General features: G+C 44.9%; 1 protein-coding gene across 1 annotated transcript in view; it reads left to right on the top strand.

Annotated features, from left to right (window-relative positions):
- LOC133381489 (zinc finger protein 420-like) overlaps window positions 1-10,092 on the top strand; it is a 35,819-nt gene extending 25,727 nt beyond the window's left edge. Inside the window, exons 3-5 of the mRNA XM_061620646.1 lie at window positions 495-668; window positions 5,278-5,422; window positions 7,972-10,092. Coding sequence (XP_061476630.1) covers window positions 495-668; window positions 5,278-5,422; window positions 7,972-9,812 — 2,160 coding nt within the window. The 3' untranslated portion in view covers window positions 9,813-10,092. The remainder of the gene's footprint in view (window positions 1-494; window positions 669-5,277; window positions 5,423-7,971) is intronic.
- Window positions 10,093-24,044: the final 13,952 nt, after the last annotated feature.

Genomic DNA, 24,044 nt, shown 5'->3' with positions numbered 1-24,044 from the left:
CACCCTCCCCATTTCTTTGCAATGTGTGCAAAACCTATTTTGTTTGCCAACTGTCAGGGACATGACATGAAATTAATCTCTGTGCAGATTAAGTTTTTAATTATATGCATGGTGAAAAGGGCCCTATAATGAAGCCTGAAATGGTTCACAACTTGGAGAAGAAACTCTGTGGTGAGCAGGAATTAAAGGCTTTGCGGAAGCAGAAGCAGAGATGAGAGGGGAGGGGTCGGAGATGGGTGAAACTCCTGGGGGTGGCTAAAGACACAAGAGGTGCCCAAGCATGGAGAAGAGTCTGGAAGAAACGGGGGGTTGGTCTGAAAGACATTTGGGGCCTTTAAGGCCTTTTGCAGATCAAGCATTGTGAGGGAAAACAACCCAGGAAAAGGACGTGCCATTTATTTATTTAGATTGAGGCTGCTTATAATATTCAAACATCTGAAATCCATATTGGTATAAAGGATGAAATTCCTCCCATCCCCGTCTCTCCCCTGCAGGCCCTTGAGAGCTGCTCCCTACGAAACGTGCCTTGTGGCGAAAGCTGTGGGAGTCCCAGAGCTGGCCTGGTTTACTCCTCTTCCCTCAGGGGCTGCACCATGGCCTCAGAGGCACCGTCCGGATTGTCTCTTCTCTGGGATAGAGTGGAAAGAGCAGCTGGGCAGCCCCATCAGGTAAGGGAAGGATCATTGGGGGAAGACATAGGGGACAGCGCGGCTGCGTCTCCCTGAGCGTGATGGGGAGGGCTCTGGGAGAACACTAGTTCTGAGGCTGCATAAGGAGAGCTTGCCGGATCAGGCCAATAGCCCGTCTGTTCCAGCACCTGGTTCTTGCAGTGGCCGACCAGAGGCCTGTGGGAAGCCGCTGGCAGAACCTGAATACAAGCGCACTCTCCCCACTTGTGATTCGGTGACACATATCTGGCAGAACTCGCTTGAACACACGTGGCTGTTACAATACACTCTTGGAGAGGTGGGATCTTTTATGGTCATCAGTCAAGCTCTGCCCTGCAATTGTGTCTGAGCAGTCTAAAACCCAGAAATGCTCACACACACACCCCACAAAAGCTAAAAAAAGAGTAACTGTACTAAGGAAATGCAAAGAGAAAGAGGGTGGAGCTGGTTCCATGGTGTGAAACCAAAGTCAAGCCGTTTCTGGGATTGAACTCCTGTCATGCAACGAGAGGGGGTCAAGAAGGGAGTCATCCCAGCGTGCCCCACTGGTCAGGCTATTAGTCCAATATGGACCAAAGTGAAGCTGCCAAGTGTCCTGCTATGTTACAATTCCCAGCATACTGCCTCTGGCAGTGGAGGCAATGCATTGTCATTGTGCCTAGTAGCCACTGATGTCATCCTTCCTGGACTGGATTCAGAGGAGGGCAACAAAGATGATCAGGGGACTGGAAACAAAGCCCTATGAGGAGAGACTGAAAGAACTGGGCATGTTTAGCCTGGAGAAGAGAAGACTGAGGGGAGATATGATAGCACTCTTCAAGTACTTTAAAGGTTGTCACATAGAGGAGGGCCGGGATCTCTTCTCCATCGTCCAGAGTGCAGGACACAGAATAATGGGCTCAAGTTGCAGGAAGCCAGATTTCGACTGGACATCAGAAAAACTTCCTAACTGTTAGAGCCATACGACCATGGAACCAATGACCTAGAGAGGTAGTGGGCTCTCCGACACTGGAGGCATTCAAGAGGCAGCTGGACAGCCATCTGTCAGAAATGCTGTGATTTGATTCCTGCATTGAGCAGGGGGTTGGACTCGATGGCTTTGTAGGCCCCTTCCAACTCTACTGTTCTAGGATTCTATGTCGGCGTGTGCGTATAGTGATCATACAAGGAAGAAATCCAAGTGTCGCATAGAACAGGAATAAGCCAGGCCAGGCAAGTTTCTTGTAAGAGTCTTTACTTAGCATAAGACATTAGACACAGTTCTCTCCACAGACGACTATTCCCCCACACTGAGCTTTTGCAAGAGTCCCTCCTTATCAGCTTGCCAGCCAGCTGCTGACCTTGGCAGACCTGGCGCTCAGTTCTTCCAGCTTAACCCTTCTGCTTCAGGTTTCACTCTCTCCACTAAACACCCTGTCTGTGAGTCTCACAGAATGCTTCACTGACCAACAGCCCCCACCTGAGACTCACAGATTACAAACCTTCATGTTACAATTATTTATACACTCTTAACTTTTCATTACAATACATATCAGTTTGTTTCCTTACAGTTTCTATTTACATTTTCAATTCAGTTTTTGTTTCTTTATTCCTTTATTCACACAAGTTTCACAGAGTCATTTTTGTTCACTTTTATTTGATAACACATTTATATTTCATTCCTCTACACAAAACTTCCACATGAGATCCATTGTTTCTTTATCTATTGGCCCTTCTTTTTCCCATTCTACAGGATATTCATTTGTCTCATCATTCTTATGTGTAACATTAAATGTGAATCTTTGAGGTGGTTGTCCTTTTGTTTTTCTTTCTGATCTCCTAACATTATCTATTTCCATTTCTTCCTCACTCTCTATTTTACTTGGACCTGCACCTGTGTCTGCACTTGTACTTGGCACTTCTGTATCTTGCATTGCCATGTCTTCACTTCTCAGCCTTTTTACAGTACGTTTGCCACCGTGTATTAGATCAGTCAATGCAGTTCTTAATGGAATTTGCTGCCCAAAAGGAACATCTGCTGCTTCCTGCTTGCTTGCACCCTCAAGTATCACTGTTTGACTGTCTCTCCAAGGTTTATCTATCACCTTTATGCTTCTACTTAATACTAATTGTTGTTTCTCAGGCAACCAAACTCTATAATATGAATTCTGAAATCCCAAAACGCGTCCTGCCTGAGCTCTTGAGCCTAATTTACCATGCCTTTTCTGTTTTGCAATATGTACCCAGCATTTTGCCCCAAAACGTTCTATGTGTTTCACCCTGGGCTTTCTTCCAGTCAACTTCTCATAGGGAGACATGCCTATTACTCTGTGCATAAGATGGTTCTGAATGTAAACAGTGTACAGAATACATTCACCCCAATAAGTGTTATTCATATCTGCATCTGCTAGCATGGCTCTCATTGAATCCTGCAATGACCGGTTCCTCCTCTCTGCAGTTCCGTTGGAGGATGGGCTGAAGGGAGCAGTGAGACTCTGTATTATTTCCTTCTTTTCCAAATATGTTTTAAATGAATTACTGGTAAATTCCCCACCTTGATCTGATTTGATATTTTTGATAACAACCCCATATTGTGTCTCTGTCCTCTGTATAAATGCCTTTAATTTCTCTTCTGCTTCACTTTTCTTTTTCAATAAGAATACATGTGTAAATCTGGAGAAATCATCCACAATCACTAAATAAAACCTTGCTCCACCTTTTGAGCACTGGAAAGGTCCAGCCAAATCCACATGTATGAGCTGATAGGGTTTAGTGGTCGTGCTTTCACAGCTCTTATTGACAGGAGTCACAGTCATTTTGTTTTATAGCATACCTCCCATTCATCCACATGCTCACAATGTGTTAATTTCAAATCTTGACTATGCTTTGGGGTGTTTTTTACCTTTTCAAAATGTGCGTGTGCCAATTTTCTGTGCCATTCATGTAAACAATTTTCATGTTTATTTTTATTAACTCCTATCCAGGCACACGTGGGTTTATCAAGAGTGCACTCAACCATAAACATTTGGTTCTGTAATTTCCCTTGCATACATATTTCACCATCCTTTCTCACAAAACATCTATCCCCTTCAAATGTAATTTTACAACCTATTTGAGCCAATTTTCTAATTGATAGAATGTTATATTTTAAACCAGAAACCAATAACACATCTGTTAATATAGTTCCCAAATTACATAACCTGAGCGTGCCGCTTGCAATAGCGTCCTGAGTCGATCCGTCAGCCAGATAAATCTTCTCCTGCACTGGCTTTGAAGTGTAAAATAACCTAGAGTCTGTGATTAGGCAATTAGACGCTCCGCTGTCGAGAAGCCACTTAGAGTTAATTAGTTTATTGTCCTCTTTAGTAACAAAGTTCATGCTTGTTCTCTGACTTCCAAAGTCCCTGTTATTTCTCTTCTTATTTAAACAATGTCTCTGTATATGTCCACGGGACCCACAAAAATAACATATTTTATTCTCTTGCCTGCTTCTTTGATATTGTTGTTGTTGTACAGCCACAGTCTCTTTTAACTCTGTTTTCTTATTCTCTTGTCTTCTATTCCACTCTTGTTGAAGTTTCTGTTCTACAAAGTCCAAAGTTAGATTTCCGTCTGGTAAACTTTCCAGGCTAGAGACCATGACGTCCCATTTTAGATCAAATGAAGATAACAGTATATAGACCATCTGAATGTCACTATGATGCACTCCTCTATCTTGCAGCTCAGCATTTAATCTACGAAATTCAGCCAGATGCTCTGTCATAGTCACTTCATCTGTAAAACGCATCTGATAAAGTTTCCGTGCTAAACACAGCCTGCTCCCTGCAGTTTGCTGCACATGAGCGGCTCTTAGCTTCTCCCACATCTGATTAGCTGTCGGCTCATTACTCACCAGCAACAGTTGAGAATCAGACAGCCCCAGAGTAATAAAAGCCTTCACTTTCTCATCTTTCTTCGTCCACGCTGCTGAAGGAGCTGCCGGAGGGGGGTTTTCTACGACATCATTCAAATCTTCTTTAATCAGAACTGCTCTCATTCTCCATTTCCAGCTGGAGTAGTTTACAGCATTCAGTCTCTCCATCGGCATCCCGGATGACAGGTTTACAGCCATGTTGTCCACTCTTACTTGCCTCTTTCTTGCACTTTCATTTCTCTCTGCAACAACGTCACGTCAACGACTCTCGAACCCGTTACCTTGTATGATAAGCTGGGCCCATAACCCCTGTCGGCGTGTGCGTATAGTGATCATACAAGGAAGAAATCCAAGTGTCGCATAGAACAGGAATAAGCCAGGCCAGGCAAGTTTCTTGTAAGTCTTTACTTAGCATAAGACATTAGACACAGTTCTCTCCACAGACGACTATTCCCCCACACTGAGCTTTTGCAAGAGTCCCTCCTTATCAGCTTGCCAGCCAGCTGCTGACCTTGGCAGACCTGGCGCTCAGTTCTTCCAGCTTAACCCTTCTGCTTCAGGTTTCACTCTCTCCACTAAACACCCTGTCTGTGAGTCTCACAGAATGCTTCACTGACCAACATTCTATGATTTGTCCAATCCTCTTTGAAAGCTGTTTAAGCTTTAGGCTGGGCGAATGGTGCATGTTGAATAAACTGCCTCTTCTTCTTTTTCCAGCATCTGTTGCCCTTCCAGAATCTGGTGACCTTTGAGGAGGTGGCCGTGTATTTCACGGAGGAGGAATGGGCCCTGCTGGATCCTGGCCAAAGAGCTCTGCACAGGGAAGTCATGGAGGAGAATTATGAGACGGTGGCCTCTCTGGGTAAATATATTCTCCCCCCTTGACTGATAAATGTTGAAGGTATGAATTTAGCAGCTGTGCTATTTAACCTTCCACTGCAGGGATGCTATTATGGAAATGGGTGCCTGGGCCCTGGATATTTGGGGAGGGACTGCAGCTTAGAGGGAGAACACCTGCTTCGCATGTAGAAGGTCCTAGGTTCAATCCCTGGCAGCTCCGAGAGGGGTGAAATGATCAGGTAGGAGGTGCTGGGAAAGGTCTTGCCCTGCCTGAGATCCTGGAGATCCATTGCTAGTTTTAGTAGACAAAGCTGGGCTAGACGGACAAATTCCCTGATGTGGTATAATGTAGCTTCCTCTGTTCTTTGGCCTTTTGGATGATTGAATGTGAAAAGTGCCCCTCCGTGCCACCTTCCGATGCCCCAGGATGAAAAATCTTACCTTGCATCCGGAGAAGGAGAGGGCAGGAGCTCCCAAACCCCAGCAGAGCATCATTTCCTGCATCCTCAGCAGATAATTGACACGCTGTGACTTGTATTGTAAACCCCCAGTGGGAAAAGATGCTCCCAGGAGCCTGGGAGCACCCACTGCCTCCTCCCTCTTCCTTTCTCTGCCCAAATGTCGGGTTTTGTCTTTGAAGCAGGAGGAACAGCAGTGGCAGTTGGGAGAATCAAGGTGCGCACCACTGTGCTTGCCTCAGCCAGTTGTTTTCTGAGCCCATTTCAAGATGCTTACTTTGGCATTTAAAGCTTTAAACAGCCTGACATGCAAATAGCTGCAAGAACGCCATTAGCAAGCCTCCTCCGCAAACCTGTGCACACTCGGGATGGGGGAGAATATCCGACAAAATCAAACCTGGCATTGGATCCCGACTGAATTCACTAATTCGCTATCCCTTCGGAGAGGCACCGATCTCATGCGATGGGCCATTGCTGTAATCGGCATGGATTCTGCAGCCATGACTGCAATTGGCAACATTTTTGTTAAAATCCTCCCCCTACTTTACGTAATCTTTTCATAATTAAGATACTGTGTCAAGCACAGGATTTCCATTTGTCCATTATATATTACCAAAAAAATCATGATCATCGCAATATAATGCAATAAAAATTGGCTATATATGTCTTCCATGTTAATTGTGAAATCCTGCAATGTCACATTTTTCAAACAAGATTTCTCGGAGCATTCTGAATCTCTTGCGTGGGAAACATTGCGATGATGAGACTGACCCACGTTTCCCACCTCGCCCCATCCCAGCCCTGCTCCTCTTTTGTTGCTGCTGTCCTAACCAAGGGCTTTCTCTCTCTCTCTCTCTCCCTGTGCTAAATGTGTGTGTGTATGTGTGTGTGTGTGAGTCCAGAGAGGAACAACAGGTTGAGCTGTACTCAACCCCCCTCCATCTCACCTGTGCCTTCTGTGCGTGCTCAGTCTTGCACACTGCTGATTAACTTGGTTGTGGTTATAATTATTTAGCTAATGCCCTCAACCCAAAGAAATATTATGTATATTGTTGCTGACTTAACCCCACTGTCACAATAGATATATATTCTCCACTGAAGTGTTACATGACTGACTTTCGAAAAAGATCCCACCTCTCCAAGAGTGTATTTTAACAGTCATGTGTGTCCTCTCTGGACTCCTCATGTGAGTCACTCATGTGCAGCTAGACAGTGAGGACCAGAAGGCGGCTTCCAAAACACAGTCTCTCTCTCTCTCTCTCTCTCTCTCTCTCTCTCTCTCTCTCTCTCTCTCTCTCTCTCTCCCCTCTCTCACACACACAGGTTTCCCATTTAATCTCATTGATATCACTCACTCAGACTTTGCATTATAGCTCCTAATTGCTTTTCCTACGTCACTTCTCACTATTAGAGCAACCCCGTTTCTTCTTAATTTGTCATTTCCTGCATAAAGTATTTTGTAGTTGCCTGAAAATGTCCCATTCCCATCCATTTGAATTCACTCACGCCGTATTGTACTGTTGATAGGTTCCATTTCTTGTTTGACAATTTCTAACTTTCCCTGGTTCATGCTTCTCACATTCCATGTTCCTATTGTGTGCGTCGTACAACTCCGGAGTGTCCTTTTGCATCTGTGCACATCAGCCTCAGGTCTTCCTTTTGGCTTTGACCCAGCTGCGTGATTAGTCACAGCGCTACTCGTACTTGTCCTTTGTTCTTCCCCAGTAGCTTCCGAGTGCCATCTGTCCTGGGGGTCTCATCTTCCAGCACTATCTCATGTTTCAGGTAACATTTTGGGAGGGAGGGAGGGGATGCGAGGTGCCCTCTGGGCAGTGGAAAGGACCATGTTCCTGTCAGACAGGATCCATCCTAGGTTTGTAGATTCCAGCTGTGCATAAGTACTTGGCTGTTCACCTTAAATGGAGGAACAAGAGAGCAGTTTTGTGTTACAATTCTCTCTCTCTGCGTCTCTTTTCACAACCTCTGACCAAGTACCTACTGCTAAAATAACTCTGTACAGAGCTCCCAGAAATATGTTTTCAAAGTACAAATCATAATATATTCACAGGATTTCTCGACAGCATTTTATCACCTTTCCTTTTCATACCATCAGGATACATCTGGGGGGTCAAGGCTGAGGGAGAACCATCTGAAGTATCACTGGAAAAAGCTGAGGAGCAGGTGCAGGAGCATAAACTGAGGAGGCAAGATGGAGCAAAGAGACAAGAGGAGAGACAAACTCACACAGGGGACAAACCCCATAAATGCTTGGAGTGTGGAAAGAGCTTCAGTCAGAGTGGCACCCTTACTTCGCATCAAAGAACTCACACAGGGGACAAACCTTATAAATGCTTGGAGTGTGGAAAGAGCTTTAAGTGGAGTAGTGCCCTTACGGTACATCAGAGTACTCACACAGGGGACAAACGTTATACATGCTTGGAGTGTGGAAAGAGCTTCAGTCAGAGTGGCCGCCTTACTTTGCATCAAAGAACTCACACAGGGGACAAACCTTATACATGCTTGGAGTGTGGAAAGAGCTTCAGTCAGAGTGGCAACCTTACCCTGCATCAAAGAACTCACACAGGGGACAAACCTTATACATGCTTGGAGTGTGGAAAGAGCTTCAGTCAGAGTGGCCACCTTACTTCGCATCAAAGAACTCACACAGGAGACAAACCTTATAACTGTTTCGAGTGTGGAAAGAGCTTCAGTCACAGTGGCCACCTTACTTTGCATCAAAGAACTCACACAGGGGACAAACCTTATACATGCTTGGAGTGTGGAAAGAGCTTCAGTCACAGTGGCGACCTTACTTCGCATCAAAGAACTCACACAGGGGACAAACCTTATAAATGCTTGGAGTGTGGAAAGAGCTTCAGTCGGAGTGGCCACCTTACTTTGCATCAAAGAACTCACACAGGGGACAAACCTTATACATGCTTGGAGTGTGGAAAGAGATTCAGTCAGAGTGGCCACCTTACTTTGCATCAAAGAACTCACACAGGGGACAAACCTTATACATGCTTGGAGTGTGGAAAGAGATTCAGTCAGAGTGGCCACCTTACTTTGCATCAAAGAACTCACACAGGAGACAAACCTTATAAATGTTTCGAGTGTGGAAAGAGCTTCAGTAAGAGTGGCACCCTTATGGTGCATCAAAGAACTCACACAGGGGACAAACCTTATACATGCTTGTTGTGTGGAAAGAGCTTCAGTCAGAGTGGCGACCTTACTTTGCATCAAAGAACTCACACAGGGGACAAACTTTATACATGCTTGGAGTGTGGAAAGAGCTTCAGTCAGAGTGGCAACCTTACCCTGCATCAAAGAACTCACACAGGGGACAAACCTTATACATGCTTGGAGTGTGGAAAGAGCTTCAGTCAGAGTGGCCACCTTACTTCGCATCAAAGAACTCACACAGGAGACAAACCTTATAACTGTTTCGAGTGTGGAAAGAGCTTCAGTCACAGTGGCCACCTTACTTTGCATCAAAGAACTCACACAGGGGACAAACCTTATACATGCTTGGAGTGTGGAAAGAGCTTCAGTCACAGTGGCGACCTTACTTCGCATCAAAGAACTCACACAGGGGACAAACCTTATAAATGCTTGGAGTGTGGAAAGAGCTTCAGTCGGAGTGGCCACCTTACTTTGCATCAAAGAACTCACACAGGGGACAAACCTTATACATGCTTGGAGTGTGGAAAGAGATTCAGTCAGAGTGGCCACCTTACTTTGCATCAAAGAACTCACACAGGGGACAAACCTTATACATGCTTGGAGTGTGGAAAGAGATTCAGTCAGAGTGGCCACCTTACTTTGCATCAAAGAACTCACACAGGAGACAAACCTTATAAATGTTTCGAGTGTGGAAAGAGCTTCAGTAAGAGTGGCAACCTTACTTTGCATCAAAGAACTCACACAGGAGACAAACCTTATAAAGATAGATAGATAGTTTTTATTACGACCATATGGTCAGCAAGGAAACATTATAAACAACATATTTTGACAACAACATAGTCCAATGATATTGGATACAAAGTTTAGTCGATTATACATATACATATGTTATAAAATAAAGGTAAAATAGATAAAATGTTATGTAAGTATAAAACAATTTTTTAAAAAAAATTTACTGGAAATTACAATTTATCATTCATTATGTCTTCAAAGTTAAAATCGCACTAAGCTTGCTCTAGGAAATTTTTATAAAATTATTTCTTAATTTTTGTGCAATAAAGCTGAACTTTGCTAGTTGTACGGTTATCTTTGGTGATGTGTCATTTAGTAGATATTCTAACCAAAATTGTTCATTTTTGTGCTGGAGACCGGACAGCAAAGGAATAATTAATTGGTGCCTTAGATTCCTATATATAGTACAATGAAAAAGGACATGTGTGTTATTTTCCACGGCATTTTCCCCACAGGGACATAACCTATCTTTATATGGGATTTTAGAGAATCTGCCGTCCATAACAGCTGAAGGGAGAGTATTCATTCTAATCCAAGCAAAAGCTTTGCGATATTTTGGCACTTCTAAATTCATTAAATAAGACATTGGGATAAAGAACTTGGCATTATGCCTTTGATTTTTTACTAGGACTAGCTGTTGTTGAAAGTCTAAGTCTTTCAAGCGCTGGCGAATATTTACTAAGGCAGCATCATGTCCCAGGGAAAGAACATATTGGGTGGAGAAACCTATTTTTGATAATTTTTCAATTACAAGATCCGCCCATGGCGACTGGAGGTTATCACTTAGGATATCAGGAGCAAGTCCTATAGGTCAAAGGTAAGTTTTAACCAGGCGTTGATTCTTGAAAGCCAGATCTTAGTTTCAATTAGTAATATTAGTCTCAATATGTTGTTTGGGATACATGAAGGAATTGCCGTGATTGACCTCAAGAAAATAGTTTGGATTGATTCAAATTCATTGAATTTCAGATTTTTATTCGTTTGGGAACCAAAGGTCAGCTGAGGTATTATTTTGGTGTTAAAAATTTTTGTAGCTGGTAAGAAAGCTTATCCACCTTTGCAGAAAAAGAATGCCAACAAAGTTTTCATCGTTCTTCGTGCATTTAAGACCGCAAGTTTATTGTGGAACTGACAGCTACCTGACGCTTGGAATACGTATCCCAGATATTTGAATGAATTTACTTGCTCTATTTTATGAACTTGTATCTGCCAATGATAGTTTATCTTTTTACGAGTAAAAGCAATTATTATTTATAAAAAAAACCTTATAAATGTTTCGAGTGTGGAAAGAACTTCAGTAAGAGTGGCACCCTTACGGTGCATCAAAGAACTCACACAGGGGACAAACCTTATACATGCTTGGAGTGTGGAAAGAGCTTCAGTCAGAGTGGTGACCTTACTTCGCATCACAAAACTCACACAGGAGACAAACCTTATAAATGCTTTGAGTGTGGAAAGAGCTTCAAGTGGAGTAGCGCCCTTATGGTACATCAAAGAACTCACACAGGGGACAAACCTTATACATGCTTGGAGTGTGGAAAGAGCTTCAGTCGGAGTAACACCCTTACTTTGCATCACAAATCTCACACAGGAGACAAACCTTAAAATGCTTGGAGTGTGGAAGGAGCTTAAGCAGAGTTCAACTCTTTCTGTGCATCAAAGGATCCACACAGGGAAGCAAGGCTACCAACAGGATTTTCTGGGCTCAGTACTCTATGCAGATTGGGCCCTCTGCTGCTCTCCTCAAAGACACAAATTTGCATAAAATGTGCATACGCTTCATGTCAAATGCACATTCCTAGCCTCTTTTGCAGATGTGAGTGGAGGACCAAAAATAATCCAGTGGGAACACTCAAATAACAGCTGGTATAGCATAGTGGGGAGGAGAGCCTGGCTGGGAGTCCAGAGTCTGTGAGTTCAAATCCCCACTTGTGTCTCCTGGGTGTCAAGGACCAGCTAAAGATCACCCCACAGGGAGTGGCTCGGGGGTTATGTGCCCTGCCACCTGTGCAGCCGTGGGCAAGCTGCATAGTCCCACGGAGCCTAGTTGCCCCCCAGCTGGCAGTTGTGGACAAGGAAGGGGCTGGCTTGTGCAGTGGGGAGGACTATCCTCAGAGGGAGGCAATGGTAAACCCCCTCTGAATACCGCTTATCATGAAAACCCTATTCATGGGGTCGCCATAAGTTGGGATCGACTAGAAGGCAGTCCATGTCCATTTCAACATTCAAATAATAAGATATCCAACAGAAAGAATATCAACAGGTGAAGCTTTCCCCATAATTCTATACTATAAAAAGGCAGGTATTAATCTGCCTGCCACATTATTATATAGCCATGAGAGTGGCTGTATACTATAGCCAGCATGGATTTTTCGCATTCCGCAATGATAAATTGAAAATACCCCCCACGTCATTCTGATGCTTCCCATAAGTTCATTTCAAAACAAAACCTTACATAACTTATAGTCCTGAACTCAGAAACGCTTGCTTAACAACCCTTTAGGTTTTCATGGCAATACACAAAACAGTCAGAGAATCAAGAGTTCAAAATATAAAATGAGGAAAAAAACAGACCTGGACTTTTTTCTGTCAGAGATCTCATAATTTCATGAAATTAATTAAAAATCAGCCATGTTCACAGAGTACCTGTAATCCTCTTACTGACCTTGCCCCATTCTCTGAACTTCATCTTCTGCAGTTTTAAAAATAAAATGCCTGGCTGATTTTTAATTAATTTAAGAAATTTTACATTGAACTGAATGATAATGTTGGGCATGCTCAGTAAGAACCAGCTGTCAGTGTTCTAAAAGCCAGACTCACAGCTGAAACGTTTTTAAAGATGTTTTGTTATAATGTATTTTAAGTCTGTTTTATGATGTTTTAATAATAATTATAATAATAATAAATTTAATTTATATGTCACCTATCTGGCCAATGGCCACTCTAGGCGACGTACATGAAAAAATTAAAATACAATACAATACAATAATAAAAATAAAACAATACAGCAGCAATAATAATAATGCAGGGTACGAGGCATTTGATCATAACAGTTAACCCTCCCCGGAAGTCCCAAAGGCCTGTTGAAAGAGCCAGGTCTTTAAGGCTTTACAAAATGTATTTAGGGAAGAGGCGTGCCATAGATCTTGTGGGAGGGAGTTCCAAAGAGTGGGGGCCGCCACTGAGAACGCCCTCTCTCTAGTTCCCGCCAATTTAGCTGTTTTTGTCGGCGGGATTGAGAGAAGGCCCTGTGTGGCTGATCGTGTCGGGAGGCATAATTGGTGGCGTTGCAGGCGCTCCTTTAGATAAACTGGGCCGAAACCGTATAGGGATTTAAAGGTTAATACCAACACCTTGAATTGGGCCCGGAAAACAACAGGAAGCCAGTGTAGATCGAACAACACGGGGGTGATCTGATCCCGGCGGCGACTATTCTTAAGTAATCGAGCCGCCGTGTTTTGTATAAGTTGTAGTTTCCGGACCGTTTTCAAGGGTAACCCCACATAGAGCGCATTACAGTAATCCAGTCGAGAGGTGACTAGGGCATGTACTACTAGTGGGAGTTGATGATCAGGAAGGTAGGGTTGCAGCCTTCGTATGAGGTGTAGTTGATACCAGGCTGCCCGGCTCACTGCCAAAATCTGAGCCTCCATGGACAGCCTGGAATCAAGTACAACCCCAAGGCTACGGACCTGGTCCTTCAGGGGTAGACTCACCCCGTTGAACTTCAGGTCAACATCTCCCAACCTTCTCTTATCCCCCACGAGCAGCACCTCGGTCTTACTGGGGTTCAACTTCAGCCTGTTCCTTCCCATCCATCCACTCACGGATTCCAGGCACTTGGACACGGTCTCCACAGCCGACTCTGCTGAAGATTTAAATGAGAGATAGAGCTGAGTGTCATCTGCATATTGGTGACACTGCAGCCCAAATCTCCTAATGATTGTCCCCAGCGGCTTTATATAAATGTTAAATAGCATGGGAGAGAGGATAGAGCCCTGTGGCACACCAGAATTGAGAGGCCAAGGGTCTGAAACCTCCTCCCCCAATCCTACCTGTTGGTACCTATCGGAGAGAAAGGAACGGAACCACTGCAGTATAGTACCTCCAATTCCCAATCCCTCCAGGCGATGTAAAACTGTGGTTGACAGTTTTAGAGTTTTTGGTGCTTTTGTTTGCTGCCCTGGGCTCGTTCTGGGAGGAATGGCAGGATATAAATCAAATAAATAAAAATGGGGGCAGTGTCAGTGATGTTCTCTACAGTCAAAGGGATTGGTACAAGGGGAACGTCTCCCTCCCCATGGACAGGGAGTAGGGAGCATATCCAACAGTTACTCACATTATAGATGGAAGCAATTCTTGTTGGATTTAAGCAAGCTTGCATGCCCCCCCCCTTTCATAGGGAGATGCTCCCTCAAACCAGTATTGGAGATAAAACAGCCTGGAATGGCAACTTCCCAGCGAGCCAGACCCACCAAATTCACCAGTCCCACATGACTACATGGGATGCATGCAATAAGACACAAAACCTCCATGCAAACCATGTTCCGATACCCGTTCCGGGCTATAATACGCTTTTACGTAAAACAGCCTGGAATGGCGACTTCCCAGCGAGCCAGACCCACCAAATTCACCAACCACACATGTTGCTGCCTCTCCTTTTGTTGGGAAATGGGAGATAACACAGGATGACCCAGGAACCTCTGGGGGGATCAGCAATACCCTTTCTTGCTGTTTGTAGGTCCACTAAGCAGCACTATTGGTGTTGCTACCAGGTTGCAAATGGCTGGTGAATTGGAGGGAGAGAGAGAGAGAGAGATTGGAGGGGCAAGTCGGCTGCCTTTTACTCATGGCCTTTCTGCTGTCGGTAATGGGAGAAGATACTGCTTGCTGCCACTGAGCCACCCCCCCCAGTGTAAATATAGCATACCTGGGCTGCTGCCTTTTTGGTCTGAAAAAAGAAGGGATCATCCTGTCTCTGCAGAGACCAGCAGATCTTATAGTGCCCCTAGTGGGAAGAAGAGTAAACTGCAGCTATTCTCTAGCACCAAAAGCTACCTATTCAATACTAGTATAGCTTATTACAAAAACCTTGCTAGGAAAGAAAAACAACAATGTACTATATTGTTTTCACACACATACCTCATTAATCATTACTAGAGCTGCCAACTAAGTAATAATATTAATTGGAGCAATTTGTTTTGCAGTTAAATTTGCATACTATCAACTTTTCGCCGCTGTGAGTTCTTTGAAAATAGAGCGGGTTATAAATGTTTTTAAATAAATAAATAAATAAATTTCATTCAAGATGTTTTGTGTAGATGACTGTATAATTTATAAATAAACACTACCACTCGTTGGAATGAAAGGTCATATTTAATATATATTACAGTAACATAAGAGAATTAAAGTATTCACAAAAATACAGAAGTGTGCCCTTAACTTTCAGCAGTACCAATTTAAATTTGACATTGTTAGGTCCAAACCCAACAACACAAGCTGTCACTGTCATCCACCCGGGAAGGTGCGGAGTTGAGAGCAAATATCTATTACCAGAGGCTAAGAAATAACACACAAATTACCTTTGCAAAGGGGTCCCAAAACCTACCAGCCAGACGCTGTTCAGAAGTGGGAACCCCGTTTATTGAAAGACAGTAGATTATATAGGTTCATCAGCGGTTACAGAATATGGGGAAACAGACTTCATAAAACAAAAAGAAAGATACATCAACACTTTACGGGCAGTAAAGGGTAGTCAAGATAATAAAAGGCTAGTTCCATCTTCCTTTCAGACCGAGGCTTGCATAGCTAGCACAACCTTGAGATAAGCGCCCCAGGCTAAACAGAACAAAGGACAGAGAGGAGCCAGAGAGACTGGGTACAGGGGGAATCTTTAGAAGAAAGAATAACACTTAAGTTGCATCTTTTACATTTGTTAGAGTCTACATGTCAAGGCCTATAGCCACATATGCAGCCCTTTGTAGTAGAAACAAGCAGGATACTTGACATGGATATGTGAATACAAGTGGGGGAAAGACTGCAATTTCCAGTTTGATCAGGCTTTTATTAAGAGAGCCACTGGAGGGTGAGAGGTCAGGTCATGGGGAAATAAACCGATATCACCTTATATCACAGAAGTAATAAATTCAATACAACAACATCAAATTAAATGTGTCTCTTGTTAAATTAATTGAAGTTATATTTGGCTATATACCATTGAAAACAATTGGAGCGCATAGCACCAATCTTTGCTTGTGTGTATGCAAGTGAAAGTGGTTGCTGTGAAAGCTTGTGGCCCAGAGCATTGACTCATACAGTGATGCATGACTGGTGCATTTGATTGACTTGGCTGGCTCAGATGTTGTTCTGGGCTCTGTTCAGAAAGATGTATTATTGCATGGAACGTGGCTTATGTGGAAGTTTTGTGTCTTATTGCATGCATGCACATTAATTTGTTCAGTATCATTATTACCTAAAAGGATAAAGAACACAGAGGCACTGGAAGAACACAAGTGACATACACTCAATTTGGGTGGTTGGGGCGGGGGGTTACCAAAAGAAAAAAATCATGTTGCAGAGCAGTGTGTCTCCATTATGTCTCCTACGCAGCTATGAAGTGCTTTCAACCTGTCTTTCTGAGAAGAGGAAGGCAATGAAAAAGGGCTTCCTCCCAGCTAAATTTAGTTAGAATTGGAGCCTAATGGGCTGTGGGGCTAGGAAGAAAGGTGAGATGGCTGTCCTGAATTGTTTAGGCTGCAGCCTAATAACTTCTACTCAGAAGTAAACTCCATTGGGTTCTATTGGACTTACTCCTCGGTAAATTCATGGGATTGCAGCCTTAATTACACAACAACTGTTGCCTCCCCACCCCTTCATTCCCTTTGCCCCACCAGTCAGAGTGAGAAGAGAGAGTGTTCAGAGCTTCCCTCTCCTCTTACATTCAAATTTCCATTGTTCAGGTCTGTCCTGGAGCTTTTGTATATGAATTCCCTCTCTCCCCGCCACCACCACAGTTGTAGCTGGGAACCTCCTAGTATTATTCTCATTGATACCTTGCTTTTTCTAAAAGGAGCTCAAAGATGGTTCTTCCCCTCCCCGTTGTATGCTCTCAACACCCCTGTGAGGTAGGCTAGACTGAGATACAGGTACTTGCCCAAGGCTACCCAGCAAGCTTCATGGCTGAGCAGGGATTTGACACCAAGTCTGGCAGGAGGTCCTACTTATCATGTGTCTCTTTAATTTGGTAACATGGCATGTTTAGAAATGAATAGTTTGTCCCTGGAAAGACCCTTTTCCCCAGTCTTTAATCTACTGTTCTGTCCTTGGCTTGCCCTGGTGCTCTGATATAACAGTGCTATGTGGCAATAAAAAGTTTCAAGGTTAATTCTGAAATGCCTCCTAATATCTCAGCACAGTTGAGTAAGTTGTGAGTGCAGGGAAAGGGCCATGGCAGCATCTGCCTTGCATGTGGAAGGTCCCCCAGGTTCAGTCCTGAATGGCATCTCCAGGTAGGAGAGATGCCACCAGGGAGTGAACCTGAGAGACCTTCTGGGAGAGACTCCTGCCTGAAGCTCTGGACATCTGCTGCCAGTCAGTGTAGACATTACTGGGGTTGGTGTACCAATGATATGTGAGTAGAAAATCCTGGTGGAGAATTGAAGTCTTCATTTGAAGTGCTTTTTTTCAAAGATCTTTGCAAATGACAGGAAAGGATGGTTTAACCCCCCCCATCCTTTTCAGTCTGTGAAAGCATTAAAGTAGAAGATTGGGGGGTGCATGTCACTCCATTGTCATGGTCAGACCACTTCCTGGTGAAGTTCAGACTTGTAGCTCCGATCCTTCCCTGCAGGGGTGGTGGACAGATTAAGATGGTCCGCCCTCGGAGCCTAATGGAATCCATTGGATTCCTGAATGCCCTGGGGGAGTTCCCAGTAGATAAAGCAGGTGACCCTCTTGAAACCCTTGTCACACTTTGGAACAGCAAGGCACGTTGGGCTCTTGACACGGTTGCCCCTGAGTGCCCTCTCCGGCATTGTGGAGCCCAGCTTGCACCTTGGTACACCAGTGAGCTAAGGACAATGTAACAGGCTGGACGACGGCTAGAGCCCAAGTGGCGAAAGACGTGCCGTGAGGCTGATCGGGCATGAGGAAAACATCATAACTGTGCCTACTGTGTGGCGGTGAGGGCAGCAAAGAAGGCCCACTTCTCTGCCTCCATCGCATCCTCAAGGAGCTGTCTGGTGGAGCTTTTCCGTATTGTCAGGGGTCTGTTGACATCAACTCCAGGAAATGGAGTTTTAGACCCTTTGGAGGCCCACTGCGCATTGTTTGCAAGGCACTTTAAGGGTAAAGTTGCTCGTCTCCATAGCAGTCTTGATGCCCCCTCCACATCTACTGTAGTCCCCAATGAGGTGTCCAGTGCAACATCTGCTACAACTTCTTGGGAACGGTTTCAGTTGATGCGGCCTGATGACATAGTCAAGGTGCTTGTGATGATGCAGCCAGCAACTTCCTCTTGACCCTTGCCCTTCTTGGCTTATGAAAGCTTGCTGAGGGGGTTTGACCGAGTGGATCCAGGGTGTGGTCAACGCATCATTGCAGGAGGGAGTAGTTCAAGCCACCTTAAAAGAGGCATTGATTTGACCACTCCTGAAAAAGCCCACCCTGGACCCATTGGTTTATGACAACTACCGACCGGTTGCAAATACCCCCTTTTTAGGGAAGGTGATTGAGAGGGTTGTGGCGCAGCAATTGCAAGTACTCTTGGATGAAACAGATTATCTTGACCCATTCCAGTCTGGGTTCAGGCCTGGTTATGGGACTGAATCGGCCTTGGTTGCCCTGATGAATGACTTTTATCGGGAGAAGGACAGGAGGAGTGCGACCCTGTTACTCTTGCTTGATCTCTCAGCAGCTTTTGATACCATTGACCATGGTATCCTTCTGGGATGACTTGGTGAGGTGGGTATTGGAGGCACTGTTTTACAGTGGTTCCGATTCTATCTCCAGGGTCACTCTCAGAGAATGGAATTGGATGATTGTCTTTCGGTCCCCTGGCAGTTGTGCTGTGGGGTGCTACAGGGTACCATCTTGTTCCCCATGCTGACATGAGGCAATGACATGAAATGCAATGTAACAAGAAATGTACATGTGGTGAAACAATGTAATGTATGAAACATTGTTGAAAAGTGAAATTGAAATGTAAGTGATGTCTTTATGGAAAAGGTGGGAACTGTAGGCTGCTCAGGAGACTAAGTGTGGACTTTTCCAGAAAGACAGTAAGAACTGACACTTAAGAGGTTAAACTGTGTCCAGGACTGTCAAGGTCAGCGCACAGGAGATGTGGCTGGCAAGGGCAGTGAACATGTACATAAACCTTGAAAGCGAAAGCAAGAGTGTGGGGGTTGTATTGGAGAAGCTAAGAGAGAAGTTCATGTCTGTAAACCTGTCTCGGCCTGTGTCTGAGTGTCTCTCTCTTCCTACTGGCTGGCATTAACACCTGGGTACAGCCAGGTAGGCAGGGAACGCTGGAATTCACCGCTATGGCAACCACACCAACAAGGTCTTCCAGCTTGATGAGCAAGTCTCTGCCCTGCTTATTGTTTTTAAATGAATCCGCTGTTATTTTCTGTGCTGTTTTTAACTGCTTTTCAGCTGCTTTTACTGCCTTTTGTTCCTTGCCTTGAGACCAGTAGTGCAGTGGCAAATTCAGAAGTGCAGAGTCCCTTAATATTAGTCACAGGAACCATGACTGTTTAAAGTAGACTAATAGTGGAATAAATGTACAATGTGAATCTGGCCTTTATCCCACCACATCGGCTCCCGGTAAGTGTCGCCATCTCCCAGTGAATCCAGGCCCTCCAGCAATTCGTCTTTTGATACTGATATCATGTAGAAACACAAAAGAGTTTTGTGGCCCCTGAAAGACTAAAATTCATTATGGCATAATAGCCATCCTTGCTGTGGTTCTTGGTCCCACCATAGACAGTTTCCCCATTAGCCTCTGCCCCAGTCAACCTCTGTGTGAAGCGGTGAGGAAGTCTCAAGGTACCGCAGCTCAGTGGCAGAGCATCCGACTTGCACGCAGAAGTTATCAGGTTTAATCCCCATTGGAGAGGCCCAATAGTCTGACTCATAAGGCGGCTTCCTTTTTCCTTGTGTTCCCACAATGGGGCCCAACCTTGCTCTGCTTTCTTTACAATCTTTTGTCCTCATTTTTGCATATCAGAAAAATGGTGCTGCAAACAATCTTTACTTAACTACAATAATCTTACATTTCACTTGGATTTCAAACTAACAAAGGTATTTCAAACCATCAGGCTGCTTGTTTGACTGTATAGGAATTGATAAACAGAGCAGTTGTGCTGAAAAAGCCATCTTTTTGTCATCCTTCTTTAGCACACGTGACTTTCCTTCTCTGTGCATTTCCCGGGTAGATTCTTGCCATTGCTTGTCCCAGCACACACCCGTCCCTCCCATCCTGTTTCTTAAGAGGTCTGCTCTGCAACTGTCTCTCTCCTTTTAGTGATAGAATCATAGAATAGTAGAGTTGGAAGGGGCCTATAAGGCTATCGAGTCCAACCCCCTGCATTCCCGACAGGTACTTGTCCAGCTGCCTCTTGAAGGCCTCCAGTGTCAGAGACTCCACCACCTCCCTCAGTCATTGGCTCCATTGTCGTACAGCTCTAACAGTGAGGAAGTTTTTCCTGATGTTCAGCCGAAATCTGGCTTCCTGCAACTTGAGCCCATGATTCCGTGTCCTGCACTCTGGGATGATCGAGAAGATAATCTGTTTCTTGGTTCAAGAAAGAAAGGGGTGCAGTGGGGGGAGGGAGAAACCCTTTGGGGCCTCCTTGCCTCACCTGCCAATGGGCTCGTTGGTGCGCGTATGCATGAGTGAGACTCAACCGGGCCTCCCTTTGCATCTCTTTGGACATTTGGGGCATGGAGGTGTTAAGGGACACTTGTCCGTCTCTCGCTCTGGTCAATGAAAAACACTGGACAGCAGTTTAGAAGGAAAACTAAAAAATAGTTTTATTACAAAAAGAAATAGTGCACTCAACACCTCAGCACTATGCTGGATCTGTGGGTCGACCAAACCTCTGCCTTTGTTCACTGGCTTTTATACCCATTGGTAAACAACTTACAGGAAGCTTACAGTAGGAACTCCAAATAAGGTAATACTACAGTTTTGCAGGCATGGCACACATCCGGTTTCTCCCAGATCATTCCCTGAGTCATGCTTCTGGTCAGTCCCCGGCCTTGGCCTGGTCACTTCCTGAGAGCATGATCAGCTTACATTGCTGAGATGGCAGATTCAGGACATCCATTGTAAATGGAGATGCTAAATATTAAAGTAGATAGCCCTCATGGAGGTGCTATACTGCTAAAGAAATTAACCCTTAACAGAGGGTCCACCTTTGGCCTGCAGACAGTGGGATAGAATAGGTGACTCGTGGCCACCAACCCACCATGTGAGGATAGTTATACACCCTGGGGGTGGTATAGGGGGGGATAGACAGCATTTTAAAATATCCTGTTGCAGAATATCCTGCATGTATATCCAACTTGTGGCTCATTCTTGCTTCTTCTCTCCTGGGCTCACCAGAAACTAAATTCTCCAGCCATTTACCCTCAGGTGAGATCTCCTCAGCAAATCAAAATGTTAATGCTGAATTGAGTCTCACTTAATTGTGGTGTTGCCAGCATATTCCTTCCCAGGACCAATTCAAAGGGCTGGTCTCATCCTTTAAGGAAGGATGGCTAACCAAGAGCCTGTACAGTAGGGCCCCGCTTTACAGCGCTTCGCTTTACAGCGTTCCGCTAATACAGCAGTTGTGAATTGTAGAAAGGCCCCGCTGTACAGCGCTTGTTCCGCTTTTATGGCGGTTTTTTGCCACCGGGCCCCATTTTGGTCAATGTAAGTCAATGGGATCCGCTTTACAGCGGGGGTCCGGAACGTAACCCGCTGTATGAGCGGGGCCCTCCTGCATCCAGCCCACAAAGGGTCTTTTGCCTCCACCATTGCCCTATTTTTAAAAAATAATTTACTGCTCCTGTGAGTCCTCCACTTTGATACCAAAAGGTTTTTTTGTAAGGCCTATTACTAACATTTAAAGTAAAATGGTTTGTACCATTACATTTATATATATATGGAGTCTATATTATATTGTTGTTTTCTCTAGAATGCTGGTCTATCAATGACACTGTTGAAAATAATAAATACAAGTTTGAAAGTGTCATTTTCTAGAAGAAACATCAGGATTTTCTCTTTATGGTGGCACTCAAGCGCACACTCAGCTTCTGCTGAGAAACGTGTTTCTTCTTCCTCCTCATTTTCTTCTTCCTGACGTCTTATTTTTCTGCTTCCCTCCCTCCTCCTCCTCCATCTCCCACCAGTTTCCCCTCCCGTTGCTCTTTCCCAACATGAGACGTCTCTTCCTGCACTTTCTTTCTGGAGCAGATTTAGGCCCTGCTTTTCAACTACGGTCCTCAAAGTGGCTCGCAGCACATATAAACACACAACAGATGCGCCACGCAGCACACGCTTCACCCGAAAGCAAGAAGGCCGCCTAGAGCTGAAGGAAATCACATCTGAAGCTCTTGGAGGTAGAGGGAGACAGTTCAGCCTCAAGAGACACAGGTTCCCCTTTCTCTCGCGCTCCAGGACTGCCCTGCCCACCACTTCTCCAGCAAGATATTTCTGTCACCCCTGGAAACAAGTATTCTCTCCTCACAACAGCCCTGTGAGGTAGGTTAGGCTAAGGGACAGTGATATACCCGGGGTCATCCAATGAGCTTCATGGGCGAGTAGAGATTTGAACCAGGGTCTCCCTAGTCCTAGTTGACACTTTCCAAATGACTACACCACCCTGTCGTAGGCCTGGCCTCACCATCAAGGAAACCAGATGCAGGAGAGAGAGTCCTACCCCTTCCCACGCAACTCACTGGATAACCCAGGAATTTGGCTCTCTACAGTCCAAAGTGATCCCGAGTATACCGGGCAATGCAAAGGGATTGAAGACATCCCCGCAGGGGACAGTAGAATTTATGATGCAGAAAGACCCACTTCTTACGCTGGGGAAGAGGCCTACCAGCTCAGAGGTGCACGGAGAGCATTAGTCACGCTTTGTTGTTATGTGCCTTCAAGTTAACTATGACTTATGGCGAACCTATGAATCACCGACCTCCAGTTGCATCTGTTGTAACCCACCCTGCTCAGATCTTGTAGGTTCTGGTCTGTGGCTTCCTTTATGGAATCAATCCATCTCTTGTTTGGCCTTCCTCTTTTTCTACTCCCTTCTCTTTTTCCCAGCATTATTGTCTTTTATGGTGAATCATGTCTTCTCATGATGTGTCCAAAGTATGATCACCTCAGTTTCATCATTTTAGCTTGTAATGATAGTTCTGGTTTAACACCTGATTATTGGTCTTTTTCACAGTCCATGGTATCTGCAAAGCTCTCCTCCAGCACCACATTTCAAAGGAGTTGATTTTTCTCTTATCTGCTTTTTCACTGTCCAACGTTCACATCCATACGCAGAGCTGGGGAATACCATGGTCTGAATGATCCTGACTTGAGTGTTCAGAGAGATCTTTTGCATTTGAGGACCTTTTCCAGTTCTCTCAGGATCCCATCGGCCCACTTCCACCTTATTCCCAGTTTGCCACTGTGTTGATTTGTCTCTTTATCCTCCTGTGTCAGCGTGATGGAGAGACCCTGATGAGAAGTGGCACCGCCTTCCACTCGCTCCCACCCACCCATCCATTTCCCCCCTGACTGGAAGTGCTCCTGTGTCCTCCTGCCACACAGCTCTTCCTCAGACAGTGGCCTTGAAGGTAGGTGGGCTTGAGGTGGTTTGCCACGCATGGGGCAATGGCCAGAAGGTCCAGAGCCGAAGGCGGGGGTGGGGGACATTTTGCAGCCGGAGGGCCGCCGGATTCCCTCGTGGATCACCTTCTGGGGGCTTCATACCAGTCAGAGCCATTCAAACACATCTATACACCCACGCTCACCAGCAGAACACTCCCGCCTGCTTCCCTTTTGGTCCTCCTTCCTCTTCATCGGATGGCCAAGGGAAGTGACCCGCCTTCTGCAACCAACAGCCTTCAGCGTCATCTTCTCAGTCGCCGTCTCTTCTGACTTGGGAAAAACTATCCCTGCAGTGTTGGCCTTCTTGGCCACAAAGGTCTTCAGCCTGTAAATAGGAT

Source organism: Rhineura floridana, chromosome 3, assembly GCF_030035675.1.
Source record: "Rhineura floridana isolate rRhiFlo1 chromosome 3, rRhiFlo1.hap2, whole genome shotgun sequence".
Lineage (NCBI taxonomy): Eukaryota > Metazoa > Chordata > Lepidosauria > Squamata > Rhineuridae > Rhineura > Rhineura floridana.
This window is presented reverse-complemented; position numbering and strand designations above follow the sequence as displayed.